The sequence below is a fragment of the Ammospiza nelsoni genome, chromosome 15, assembly GCF_027579445.1.
Source record: "Ammospiza nelsoni isolate bAmmNel1 chromosome 15, bAmmNel1.pri, whole genome shotgun sequence".
Classification (NCBI taxonomy): Eukaryota; Metazoa; Chordata; class Aves; order Passeriformes; family Passerellidae; genus Ammospiza; species Ammospiza nelsoni.
The window spans coordinates 15142127-15155259 of NC_080647.1; the positions used below are offsets into that span (position 1 = coordinate 15142127).

A 13133-nucleotide genomic window follows, 5' to 3' on the forward strand; every position below is an offset into this window, starting at 1 on the left:
TGCTGTGGACAGGACATCAATTACAGGACTTGCTACTCAGCTGCTTGAGTCAGCCCTGTGTGGCTGCATTGCAGCCTGTGTGCTGTGGGAGGGCAGGAGCTGGGCACCCCAGTGCCTGCTGGAGCTGATTTGGGGGTGCTGGGGTGCAGCGCAGGCAGGGGCAAGGCAGGTTCACATGCTGCCTGTCACCTCCCTGCACTGCTGAGGGCAAAGTCTGCAGTGCTGGGGCCGTGCTGGGTGGAGATGGAGGTCAGGCAGGCTTTGTGCCTGGGCACCAGGAGGAAGCCATGGGAGTCCTTGGCACTGCTGCCCTGCCCTCCAGCCAAGCCATCTGCTTTCCTGGCTGTGAGAGCTGGCCTGGGACAGAGCGGAGCTGCCGGAGCTGCCGTCTGCCCCTGCGCCCCGAGGGGCACCGAGCCACGGGGGTGCTGCATGCCAGCACAGCCAGGGGCTGCTCTCATGGAGCACCATGCCCTGGGGTGCCAGGGCCTCCTGTGCTGGCTCTGCGGTGCCCTGACCCTGCACAGACCTTGCTGTGCCTGTCCTGGGGTGCTGGTGGCTGCTGCTGGAGGAGCACGGGCCCTGTGCACTCTGCAGGGCAGGCTGCACAGAGTGGGCAGGAGGAGCACGGGCCCTGTTCAGGGCAGGCTGCACGCAGTGGGCAGGAGGAGCACGGGCCCTGTTCAGGGCAGGCTGCAGGGAGTGGGTAGAGAGGAGCACGGGCCCTGATCAGGGCAGGCTGCGCAGAGTGGGCAGGAGGAGCACGGGCCCTGTTCAGGGCAGGCTGCATGGTGTGGGTAGAGAGGAGCACGGGCCCTGATCAGGGCAGGCTGCGCAGAGTGGGCAGGAGGAGCACGGGCCCTGTTCAGGGCAGGCTGCATGGTGTGGGTAGAGAGGAGCACGGGCCCTGATCAGGGCAGGCTGCAGGGAGTGGGTAGGGAGGGCACAGGCCCTGTTCAGGGCAGGCTGCATGGAGTGGGCAGGAGGAGCACGGGCCCTGTTCAGGGCAGGCTGCACAGAGTGGGCAGGGAGGGCACAGGCCCTGTTCAGGGCAGGCTGCATGCAGTGGGTAGAGAGGAGCACGGGCCCTGTTCAGGGCAGGCTGCGCAGAGTGGGCAGGAGGAGCACGGGCCCTGTTCAGGGCAGGCTGCAGGGAGTGGGTAGGGAGGAGAGCACGGGCCCTGATCAGGGCAGGCTGCAGGGAGTGGGTAGGGAGGGCACAGGCCCTGTTCGGGGCAGGCTGCAGGGAGTGGGTAGGGAGGAGAGCACGGGCCCTGATCAGGGCAGGCTGCAGGGAGTGGGCAGGGCTCCTCACAGCCTGCCTGCCTTTGAAACCGGCCTGACCAGTTCCCCCAGGCCTTGGCCAGCGGCACTGACCTCACATTGGCCTGCCAGCCACATGCAGCCTTATCTTCTGGCCTGGAGCTGCCTGCAAGGCTCGATTACCTCCAGCCAAAGCACCCTTTGGGGCTCTGCTGCCAGCTCCAGCCAGGCTGCCCTGCAGAGGGAACAGGCACAGGAGCTGTCCCAGCCCCGAGCAGGCTGGGCAAGGAGAGCAGATCTGGTGGCTGAATGTATCTGGATGCACAGGGCACATTGGGTCTTGTCCCTCCCCATGGGACAGCCTGTCTTCCCATTCAAGACCCAGCCCCAAGTGCCCTGGAAGGTTTCATAGCCCAGGACTCACCTGGCAGAAATGCCCTCCAAGCTCTGCAGCTCCCCAGGGACGTGCCGCATGATCCCACAGCCCTTCCCCTTACAGTGTGCTTTTAGACCCCCTTTGGGGTCCTCACAGTGGAAGGGGGTAATGAGCAGAACAGAGGACGTCTCTCCTGCTTGCAGAGGGTTTATTAGGGCCAGGATTAAACCAGCAGCAACCCAGTGTTTGCAGTGCTAGGCTCGTGCTGGGCTGGGGGCCAGTGGCGCCAGTGTCCCAGGAGCAAATACAAGAGATTTTGCTGCCAGTACTTTTAGTGACTTGTTCCTTTCTTTGTCTTTTTGCAAGTTAATGCATCAAAGCAGACACAGTTTGTGTGATCTGACATTAGTAGAACAAGTTGCAGGTGAAGCCTCTGAGAGCAGCTTATGGGTACAGGGTGCAGTGCTGTGTGTGATGTTGGTGTGCAGGAAAAGCATTTGTGCTCCTCTAGTAGAAAACCAAAGTCTTTTTTATAGCTGGTTAGTTTAATTTTGAAGATAATTTTAAACTCAATAAACTGTTCTCAGGGGAGGTGTTTAGGGCTATGAAAAGGATCAGTTGTGGAAGTAGATATATATACTCTGAGATGCATTCCTCACTCACAGGCTCTGTACATAAATAAAGGCTGTGCTCAAAGCTGTGGTGGCCTGGTGGTCTCTGCCAGTGCAACCACCCACCAGCAGTGGGGTCTGATGTTCCCTATCCCATTCCTTGGCCCCACAGCCATGGAGGGATGGTGGGGAGCAGCCTTTCCTCGGGCTGCTGCTGTGGGCCTGGCCTGCTCACCAACCACAGGCACTTTCAGCGTGGCTCATGTGCACCTGCAGCTGAGGTCAGCAGGGAGTTCTCTCAGTCCAGTCTCTCAGTCACTCTTGTTCCTGCCTTGCACTCCTCAGGGCTTGTGCTGAGCCTGCCAGCCCAGGGGTGTGCAGGTGGCTGCCAGCACTGCTCACCTTGGCAGGGCTTGGGTTAAACTTTATCAGGTGTGATGGTGGCAGTGCCCCAGGAGGGTGGCACTGCTGCTGCCCTCACTGCCTGGCCGTGCTCAGAGAAGGCCTTGCTGCTCTCTGCCCCTCCCAGAGCCCTGTTTGACTATGACCGGACCAGGGACAGCTGCTTGCCCAGCCAGGGGCTCAGCTTCTCCTACGGGGACATCCTGCACGTCATCAACGCCTCGGATGACGAGTGGTGGCAGGCCAGGCTGGTGACAGCCCACGGCGAGAGCGAGCAGATCGGGGTCATCCCCAGCAAGAAGAGGTGAGTGTCCCTCAGCGGAGCTGTCACACCTAGTGACACCAGGATTTCCCTGAGCTCTGCAGCCCCAGGGCCCTGCTCAGGAGGGATCTCCCTGTGGTCCCAGTGCACCTGCCCTGTGCAGCCTGCAGGGCAGCTGGGTTGGGTTGCAAGCTGGGGCTGTGTGCAGGTCTCCCTGGGCAGGTTCTCCAAAGCTGGGGAGACTCCAGGTGAGGAGGGGAGTGATCAGCCCCCTCTGTGGTACCTGTGGGGTTGGGGAGTTGGTGTTAGTCAGTCTGGGTCTCTGTGTGAGAGCAAGGGCTGCTCCTTGTGTCCTCTGTCAGTGTGCCCAGCTCTGTAGTCAGATCCCACTGTGAGGTGGGGAGTCACAGAGAGCAGAGGAGCTGGCTGCTGCTGCCTTTAGGTCTGCATAGCCAGCCTTGAGTCTGTCCCTATCCCTGTTGGGAAGGCTGGCTTGGCTCCTCTCCTGCTGCTGCCCAGACCCTGGGCAGGCAGCTCCACATCTGCCCCTTCCTTGGAAGCAGCTTCCATTTGCCAACGGGGCCACCACCCAAGGGTGCCTTTGGCTGCCTGAGGAGCCACGTGGGGGGCACATGGCTGGGACTAGCAGCTCTTTGTCTCCTGATCAGGGTGGAGAAGAAGGAGAGAGCACGGTTGAAAACAGTGAAGTTCCATGCCAGGACTGGCATGATTGAGTCCAACAGGGTAAGTGCTGATCTGGGGCTCGGTGGGGCACCTGGAACTGGTACCTAGTGAGGGCAGGATGAGTCCCAGCAGCAAAAGCTCTTCATGGGGCAGCTCAAACAATCCCAAGGCAAAGAGCTGTGTGACTGGACCTGCCCCAGGCCCACATCTGCTTGGCACAAACCCTCAGTGAATATGCAGTGATTGAGCAGAGGAGCCCAGGATGGTGTGAAAGCGCTGGGAAGGAGCCATGATTGGAGTGATGGGGTGGCAGAGCTCATGGCTTGGAGCTGCCTGAAGGTAGCTGGTGAAGGTAGCTGCCCTCACACCTCAGGAGCAGTGCCTAACAGGCCAACAAGAGAGGAAGAGCAGCCTGACTACCCCTGCAGAGCTACTGACTGCCCCGTCAGCTTCCCAGCATCCCTACCACATGTTTTTCTCCATGCTTAATTTTTTTCCTGCATTACAGTTCTCACATAATCTCCATGATTTCATTTGAGGGTGACTGCCCTGCCACAGCTCCTCATTGTGTCTCCATTTTAATTTTCCCCACGTGTGTTAAACACCATTGTTTTTTCTGTCCTCCTCCCATCTCCTGTTCTTCAGTCGATCAAAACGAAACGTAAAAAGAGTTTCCGCCTCTCTCGAAAGTTCCCATTTTACAAGAGCAAAGAGAACCTGGCCCAGGAGAGCAGCGGACAGGAACGTAAGTAGCAGCTGGCCAGAGAGGGAAAGCCTGCACCCCTGAGCTTCCCTGCCCTGAGGGAAGAGATTCAGCACCTTTCCCTAGCCAGGGGTCCTGGCACCTGCCTGTACTCAGGTCTGTGCTCCACAGTTGTGCCAGCAGCTAGGGAGAAACTGGAGCTGGAAATGAAAGCAACAGCTGCAGTCTGGCACTCTCTTCCTTTCTCTCATGTTCAATGTCTTCATCTTTTCATCCAACTTTACACCCACCCAGCTCCCTGCTCTGCCTCCCCCTGCTCTCCCCCCTTTGCTGCAGGCTCTGCTCCCTCCCTCTGCCTGCTTCCCTCCCAGTGAGGGGCTGGCTGCCTCCTGCAGAGCTTCTCCTGTCCCTGCCAGGGCTCAGGCCTGGGGAAATCCCAGCCTCATCTTCCCTAGAAGTGACTTACAGCTTCACATTCCCACTGGAGAGCCCTTCCAGTGTGGACACAGGGAAGCCATGACCCTGCTGCCCACCCATGACTGAGGAGCATCTCTGGTAGCTGGCTGCAGATGTTAGAGCTCCACAGCTCTCACCACCCTGGGGCTCCCAGTAAAGGCAGGGTGTTTATCTTGCTGCCCCAAATGCTGATGTGGGCAGCACTGGAGCTGCTCCCCAAACCCAGCCCCTCCTCTGAGTGCTGGGCTGCATCCACTCCTCGGGCAGGCACCCAGCTGGCAGTGCCCACACCTCTGGGAAGGGGCAGTGGGCAAGGCAGAGCTGTGTCTGTGCCCCAGTGCCAGCACAGCAAGCGCGTCCCCTCCCCTCTGGGGCTGTCCTGGTGTCACACAGAGCAGGAGCTGCTGCTGGGCTGCTCCAAGGGCTCCCTGTATCCCTGTGCTGCCCATGCCAGGCTGGTGCCAGCTGATTTTAGCAGACAGCCCAAGCCTCTGGCTGTGCTGAGGTTGTCTGTGCATCTGCCTGTCTCTGGCAGTGCCTGCACATGGCTGGGCTCCAGTGAGATCCGTGCTGAACCTGGGGCTGGCTTTGGCTGCCCTGCAGTGAGGTGACACAGCACGGGGATGGGGCAGGCCCCTCTCTCCCTGCCTGTGTCACAGGCACACAGCCAGCTCCCTCCCTGTGCTCTGCCCTGTCCATCCCAGCTGGCACTGAGGGGTCCCTGCCTCACATTTCCACAGCCTGTGCAAGCATTGTGGTGTGGGGCAGCTGACACACACAGCTGGGGAAAAGTGTCCTCCTGCCACGTATTGCAGGACTTTATGCTGTGCTGGGGAAGCACAGAGCCACTGTGCCCTGCCAGGGCACCCCATGAGGAGAAGCACTTCAGCCCCTGTGCCAGCAGCTCAGGGCTGCAACTGCTTGCTGCCAGCGATGCTGCTGTGGCTGCCCTGCCCTCCCCAGGCCCAGGGTGGCTCCTGGGGGCTCTGTGACAGAGAGGGTGAGCTTGGGGGGCGGAGGGGGTCCAGCCAGACAAGGCAGGGTGTTGGCAGTGGGCTGATGGTGTCAGCTCTGAAGATATTTAACCTCACTTGCAGTTGCAGCTCTGGGCCGTTCTGCACTCCTGTCACTAATGCCGGTCTGGCTCTGTCTCCCCCGTCCCTCTGACTCCCCTTTCCTGCGCTGTCTTCTCTCCCCCTCTCCCCCTTCTTGCTGTCTATGAAATCAGGACTTCCCTGGGTTAAGTGACGATTATTATGGAGCAAAGAACCTGAGTAAGTTGAATTCTGATGCACATTGTTCCCTGTGTGTGGCTGGCGGTGCCTGGGGCGTGCCTGGGGCAGCTGTGCTTCCCTGGCTGCAGGGCAGGAGGAGCCCGGGGGCTGCGGGGCTTGAGGTGCCTCTGCTGCACGTGGGACAGGGTGGGGGAGCTTGTGTGGGGGTGGTGGCCATGCCCTGAGTGCCTGCTGCACCTCCTCATCCTCTTCCTCCTGCTCCTGTCTGGGTTGGTTGGTGCTTCAACACTCAGAGCCACTTCCAGTGTGGGTGGGACGTGGCCATGGTGGGCCTGCTCTGAACGGGGAGAGTGACAACATTTTGAGGTGTTCCCACCTTTTTCTGGGTTACCACATGTGCAGAACTGCAGAACAGGGAGAGGAGCCCCATGGGGTGTGAGTTCCCTGCCAAGCCCCACACCCCAGGCAGTGCAGAGCCTGACTGGGGCAGGCAGCAGCCAGCAAGGCTCTGTGGGGTGGTCGCAGCACTAGGATCAGCCTGAGCAAGCAAAGCCCCAAACTCTGTCCCATTCTGTCACTGTCTTGTCTCTGTGTGTCCCAGCCCCGTCCCCAGAGGCAGTGGATCCTCTGTCCCCATCCCTGTGCCAGCACAGCCGTGCCCTCCCTGCCCGCTGTGTGCATGCTGCACTGCTCCCCTGCCAGCACCCCCTGTGCACTCCCCCTTCCCTCGGCCTGGGATGCCCTCACATGTGCCAGGCAGGCCCTCCTGGCCTCTCTGTCCCCTCCTGGAGCATCCCTTGCATGTCCCGGGCTCCCAGCCCAGGGTGAACGATGCCGCCCTTGCCCACGAGGCACAGACTCGTCCCACTGGGTGCTGGGCTGCAGGTTTTGGGGAGCCACTGCTGTTCTGCCCTTGGTCACCAGTGCTGGGTGACAGCTGGCTGCCCCCATGCCTCCTGCCCAGGCTCCTTCTGAAGGGATCTCTCTGGTTGCTTTGCAGAGGGCGTGACATCAAACACCAGTGACAGCGAGAGCAGTTCCAGTAAGTGTGTGTGCACCTGCTCTCCCACCCCTGTCCGTGTGTCCGTGTGTCAGTGTGCACGTCTGGGCACGTCCATCCTGTCTGTTGGAGGCTGCTCCTTCCTGCTGGTGACACTGAGATGCTGCGGCCAGCTCCCTCCTCGGGGCAGGGACAGCAGGGGCTGGCAGTAGCAGTGAGCCTGCCTGCTTCCCTGCTCTCTCCTGGCTGCTCCAGGGCGGGGTGGTGGCTCCCAGTCCATGGTGATGCCCCATCCTCAATGGCCAGAGGCCAGGCCTGGAGCATAGATGGCTCCTGGAGCCCAAGCCTGTACAAGAGTATGGGATCCAGCTGCAACAGATGCTCCCTCTGTCCCCAGAAAGTCCTCTAAATACCTGCAGGGAGGACGCAACATCCCAATGGGCTGGAGCCTGCAGCAGTGGGGGAGGGAAGGAGGAGGCTTGACCCAGAGCTGGGACATGAATAATTAAAGTGGCTCAAGGGCACATAGCTGCATGCCCGTCATGCTTCACATCCGTGGGTGGAGTGAAGGGGACAGCCTGGAGTGTCCCCAGAGCTGGAGGAGGCTGGAGGGGCAGGGGCCAGCTCCTCACAGCTGCAGAGGGGTTGGAGAGCTGCTGCAAGTGCTCACCTCTGTCCCCCTGGCTCTGTTGCAGAAGGACAAGAGGACACCATCCTGTCGTACGAGCCAGTGACGCGGCAAGAAAGTAAGTCCTGAGCTGAGCTGCCCTGTGCCCACTGCAGTGGGGCCACCTGTGTCCCCAGCACAGCCAGGGGGTCCTGTAAAACTGAGCTGGGCTTTAGTCCTCAGCTGAGGGCAAGATTATCCCTTCCTGCCTCAGCCCCAGTCCCTGCTGCAGAGCAGAGCATCCCCTCCCCAGCCACAGCCTGCAGCCTTTAACCCTGCTTGATGCCCAAACCCTGCAGACCCTTTTGCAGGCTGAATAGTCCCAGCCTCGGTGGTCTGTCTTTGCCAGGAGCTGGATCTGACCCTTAGGCTCCCATCACTCCCCCAGCTCTGTGCATCCTTGCCTAGCTGTCCTGGTTCTGGCTCCTGCCCAAGCAAGGGAGCAGCTTTGCTGATCCACGACCCTGGAGACCTGCAGAACCTTCCCTGGGGCTGTGCAGATGGTTTGGGTCAGATGGGAAGGACATGTTGACCATGACCAGGAGGAGATAAACTCTCACAGAGGAGGCACCTTTGGGTGCCCATGTGAGCAGGAGCACCCACTGCCAGCAGGGAGAGGGCAGGTCCATGCCAAACGTGGCACTGGGGTCAGCTCTGCAGCGCAGGGGGCTCAGGTGTGGCTCTCATTTGCAGTTCACTATGCCAGGCCAGTGATCATCCTGGGCCCGACCAAGGACAGAATTAACGACGACCTCATCTCGGAATTCCCTCACAAGTTTGGTTCCTGCGTGCCCCGTAAGTCCCAGCTCGGGGCCACAGGTGGAGGGAGGGCACAGGGCTGGCTCTGCTCCTTGCAGGGTCCTGCCTGTGGCGTGGGGAGGGGGCAGGAGCACAGGGTGGGTTTGTCCCTCCTGGTTTGTGGGGTCACTCTGGGCTCACTCTTGGTTCCCACTCTCTGCAGACACCACCAGGCCTCGGCGTGACAACGAGGTGGACGGCCAGGACTATCACTTTGTGGTGTCCAGGGAGCAGATGGAGAAAGACATCCAGGACAACAAGTTCATAGAGGCTGGGCAGTTCAATGACAATCTCTATGGCACCAGCATCCAGTCCGTGCGGGCGGTGGCGGAGCGGGTGAGTGCCAAGTGCCATTCCTGACACTGGGATGCATCCAGCAGCTCCCCTCCTTCCCCCCTGGTGTTAATCAAGGGCTGTAACCACATTAAGCAAGCACAGCAGATCCTCTCCTCCCTCCAGAGTCCTGCCAAGCCATGTGGCTGCTTTTCTCAGCTGTGTTACTCTGCCTCAGTATGGTACCTCTGTCATCCAAACTCCACCCAAAAGCCTGGCACTGCTGGCCCAGCCTTGTGCTCAGGACTCACAGAATGGAGATACCTGGGTGCCCTCAAAGCAGCAGCGTTCCTCTGGAGGAGTCCTGGAGCTACCCAGGGCTTGTAAATAGTTTCACAAGTCCAGACAAAGGCTCAGTCCCTTTGCATTGTTGCTGTCCTGCCCTGAGCAAGCAGGAGTGTGAGGCCATTGGGAGCTGGCTTGTGCCTTAGGAGTGGGGTTCATTTCTGTGGCTCCTCCCTTTCCAAGCACATCTGTATGAGCAAGCTGTTTCCCACACAGAGCAGAGTGTGTGGGTAGGTCTGATCCTGCCTGTCTCCTTTCCAGGGGAAGCACTGCATCCTGGATGTGTCTGGCAATGCCATCAAGAGGTTGCGACAAGCACAACTTTATCCCATTGCCATTTTCATCAAACCTAAATCCATTGAAGCCCTCATGTAAGTGCAGCACCGTGTTCTGTGCCTCTCCAGCTGCCTGTCCTGCTGCTCCTGGCCCTGGGTAGAGCAGGCTGGAAAGAATGGGAGACCTGAGCTTGCAACTCTTCTGAGCAGCAGCAGCAGCATAGAGTATTATCTGTGGGGAGAGTCAACAGCTTGAGAGTGACCCTGAGATCAGAAGGAATTCTGCTGGCACCAAGGGGCCTGGGAAAAGCCCTTCTCAAGTCAGAAGGGGTCAAATTGCTTATTTCTGTGTTTTATGGGGATGAGAAACCCTAGGCAGGCAGCAGCAGTCTCACAAGTTTAAGGGATTGTCTGGGTTTGAATTCCCTTCCGTGCTGTGGTGCAGGGGCTGGGGTAGGTGGCAGTGGGAGGAACTGTGGAGGTTGAGAGGAAGGGCCAAGGCAGCCTGGGGTCTGTGGGGAAGGGAGCTGCCCTTGGGAGCTGGGTCCTGCACAGCTTCCATTCCTCTGAGCAGAGGATTCCCAGGCACCCTGGCTCTGTGGGCTATTTTTGCTTCTGTTCATTGCTGAGAAAAAGAGCTGAAAATTTCTTATTTTTTGTGTGTGGCAGGGAGATGAACCGGAGACAGACATATGAACAGGCCAACAAGGTCTTTGACAAAGCCATGAAACTTGAGCAAGAGTTTGGAGAATATTTTACAGGTGAGTGTCCTGAGCAGGCTTGTATCTGATTTACTTCATTTTTCCATCCAGCAGCTGTGACCTCTCTACCAGCACTGTCCTACTGCAGGGTCATGGGAAAACATCCAGCTTCATCAAAGCAAGACAGAAATGGCACTTTGCCAGGAGGGCTCTGCAAGGGGACTGCTCCAAGATCAGTGGATAGAAGTAAACCAGTCAGAGAGGAGGAGACAAGTTGTCAGGCAGGATTTTCTGAGTTTGTGAAAGCTAATCACCAACTTCAACCATAATAAAAATCTAAAAATCCCCGAGCAGGGGAAGCACAGGGTTTCAAAGTGCTACAAGTCTACAGGAAGTAAACTCCCTGCATGGGAGAAAAGGGGAGCATTTTCGAAAAGAGAAAAGAGAAGTTTCTAAAGGGGAAAGATTAAAAATTAGTGACCTAAATGGTGGAGACAGTCATGAGTTATTACAAAACATCTACTAAAAAAGACTGGAAGTTTGGCTTGCTTCCTAAGTAGTCTTTGCTCAAGAGCCAGTCAGGGGTTGCTGACACTTTGTGCCTGCTGAGATGAACTGCTCATGACACAGGCATCCTTGTGCATTAGGGAACTAATGTTTGTAACATGATTAATTCTGGAAAACCACAGGCAGGTGAAGAGGCAGAGGAACTGGTCTTCCATCCTTTTTCCAGTGCAATAGCTGTTTCTTCTGAAGTTGAGGAATGAAAATGTTGCCAAACTGTGCATTACCTGCCTAACAGCTACTGGGAAAAACCCCAAGCAGGATGCTTTCCAAAAATTTATTTCAGCTGGGCAAATAATGGGATACAAACACAGTGAGCTTTCCCCAGACCTCCTGTCCTGGGCTCCAGAGCTGCTGGCTGTTTTTCCAGGAAAACAGGCCCTCAACATGCCACTGTGCACTTGGAGGGCGAGTTTGATGTTGACCTGTGAAAAAGGAATGCTGTTGGCTGAAATGTGTTGAAAGAACTGGGAAATGGGCAGAGAGATGGTCACTACCACAGGTTCTGTGCCAGTAACTTAGAAGGAGGGAGCAGAGATGCTGGAGGATGGTCCTGGCTGGGTTACAGAGGCAGGAAAGCTTTGGCCCTTCTTGAGCATCTTGCTGTGATGTAGCAGGATGGGGCAGGGGCTGCTGCTGGGAGCCTTTCCCAGCCTGAGAGCTCTGTGTTCCCACCCTGCAGCACAGGAGGCAAACAGGAGGAGCCCTCAGCAGTCAGCCAGAGGGAAAACCAGAGGGAAGGGACAAAGCTGGCACCTCGGGGGGGTTCCTGGTGCACCCCATGAGCTGCCCCAGCCCTGCCTTCCCTGCTCTGGTGAGCACAGCCCCGGTGCCTGACACAGCGTGCAAAGCTGATTAGCAGCCTGGTGTGGAGGGCCCTGCACACAGCCAGGAGCTCTGCCAGCTGGGATCAGCACTGGCTAATCCCCACCGAGGTGCTGCTTTAACCCTTTGTGTCACAGGGCCCAGGGCAGCTCCCCTGACACCGCCTGGCTCAGTCCCTGCAGGCTGTGCCCTCTGGGGCTCCAGGAGGGCTCCCTGACTCAGGGCAGTGCTGCCTGGGGCTCAGGGTCTTGTTTGTTCTCTTCCAGCCATCGTACAAGGAGACTCTCTTGAAGAAATTTACAGCAAAATCAAACAGATCATTGAGGACCAGTCCGGGCACTACATCTGGGTCCCGTCCCCAGAGAAACTCTGAAGATGTCTCCCTCCTGCTTCCCTGTGAGCAGAAGATCTCTGAAGTCCCACCCATCCGAGCCCTCTGCCCCGAGGGGGAAGGATATGAAAACTATTCCTGCTCCCTTTTTTAGATCGTCGCAAAATTGAGTTTTCTAGTCCTGTTTCTTTTGTTGGGATGAACTCATATCATTCATCACGTGACTGTTCCCACCATTCCTGCATGGACCTTCCCACTGCTCCAGTAGAGACAGACGAAAACCCATTCAAGGTCGTTTTTTTATTATTATTATTATTATATTATTATTATATTATTATTATTATTAACTAAACGAAGAATCAAGATGGGAGGAGGCAGCTAAGGACTAATGTAAGAAGACAAGTGAAACAATGGACTCTGAACACATGAGCTGGTGTCAGAGCTCCAGGGGCATTTTTCCAAGTGTGACCGTCTAGCAGCTCTGAACAGTGCGACAGATGGGGCAGCAGAAAGCATTTTATTTATCTGTATATGTAATTTATATATAATATAGAGGAGAGATATTATATATATATTATATATATATATATATGTATGTGGACTAGGAAATCTGAGGGACCTCTCTGGAAAGGTGTTGTATTATTGCAAGGTTCTCTCAGTTCCTCTGTCCCGAGCACTCGGTGCAGGGAGTCCACTTGGGCAGGAAGAGCTCAAACGGTACCAGGTGCTTTGGAAACTTCTCCCATCCAGGCCAGTTCCCTGCAGCCCCCCTGGGTCTGAGACAGGCCAGAGACTGGCACAGCCTGTGCAGGAGGGACCAGAGCAAGGAGCAGCAGCTGGCCTGTGAGAGGCTGGGAGACAGAGACTGAGCAGGAGGCTGCGGAGCAAGAGAATGGATGATGCTACATATTAAATTGCACATTGTTTTACACATCACTTTATGTGTTTGCATGAGAGGTTTCCTTTTGGTTCTATTTTTTTAAGCTGATTTTAAACCAAAACCATATTGTGTTGTTGTGTTGGCTTTTTTAATAATTATTATTATAATTATTATTATTATTCCATTTTTCTCTTGTCAATGATGAACTGAATGGGTATAAAATCCAGTTTTTTAACTTATTTTTTAAGCTGGCTCTATTGTAAATAGAATCTAGATCTGTGGTGTTTAGTTAAGAAATACTTTACTGGCCACATGGAACAAATGTACTCACTGTCCTGTGTTGCTGTGAAAAACCTGGGATGTTGGACTGGCCCTGTACCTGTGGGTGCAGGTGGAATGACCCATTCTGGCTGTGGCAGCACACTGGCATTCCCTTCTGCATTAGCCACTGGCAGGAAAAGCCCCCAGCTGTGCCTTGGATG

The 13133-nt window shown here is 56.7% G+C and overlaps 1 protein-coding gene across 2 annotated transcripts in view; it reads left to right on the forward strand.

Moving 5' to 3' along the window:
- The window catches only part of DLG3 (discs large MAGUK scaffold protein 3), a 77129-nt gene extending 64357 nt beyond the window's left edge, over nt 1-12772 (forward strand). For both annotated transcript variants that reach the window (XM_059482770.1, XM_059482772.1), the window contains 10 exons: nt 2780-2956; nt 3583-3658; nt 4244-4343; nt 6993-7034; nt 7688-7738; nt 8353-8454; nt 8621-8793; nt 9337-9446; nt 10020-10111; nt 11707-12772. In XM_059482770.1, coding sequence (XP_059338753.1) covers nt 2780-2956; nt 3583-3658; nt 4244-4343; nt 6993-7034; nt 7688-7738; nt 8353-8454; nt 8621-8793; nt 9337-9446; nt 10020-10111; nt 11707-11813 — 1030 coding nt within the window. In that variant the 3' untranslated portion in view covers nt 11814-12772. The remainder of the gene's footprint in view (nt 1-2779; nt 2957-3582; nt 3659-4243; nt 4344-6992; nt 7035-7687; nt 7739-8352; nt 8455-8620; nt 8794-9336; nt 9447-10019; nt 10112-11706) is intronic.
- Nucleotides 12773-13133: the final 361 nt, after the last annotated feature.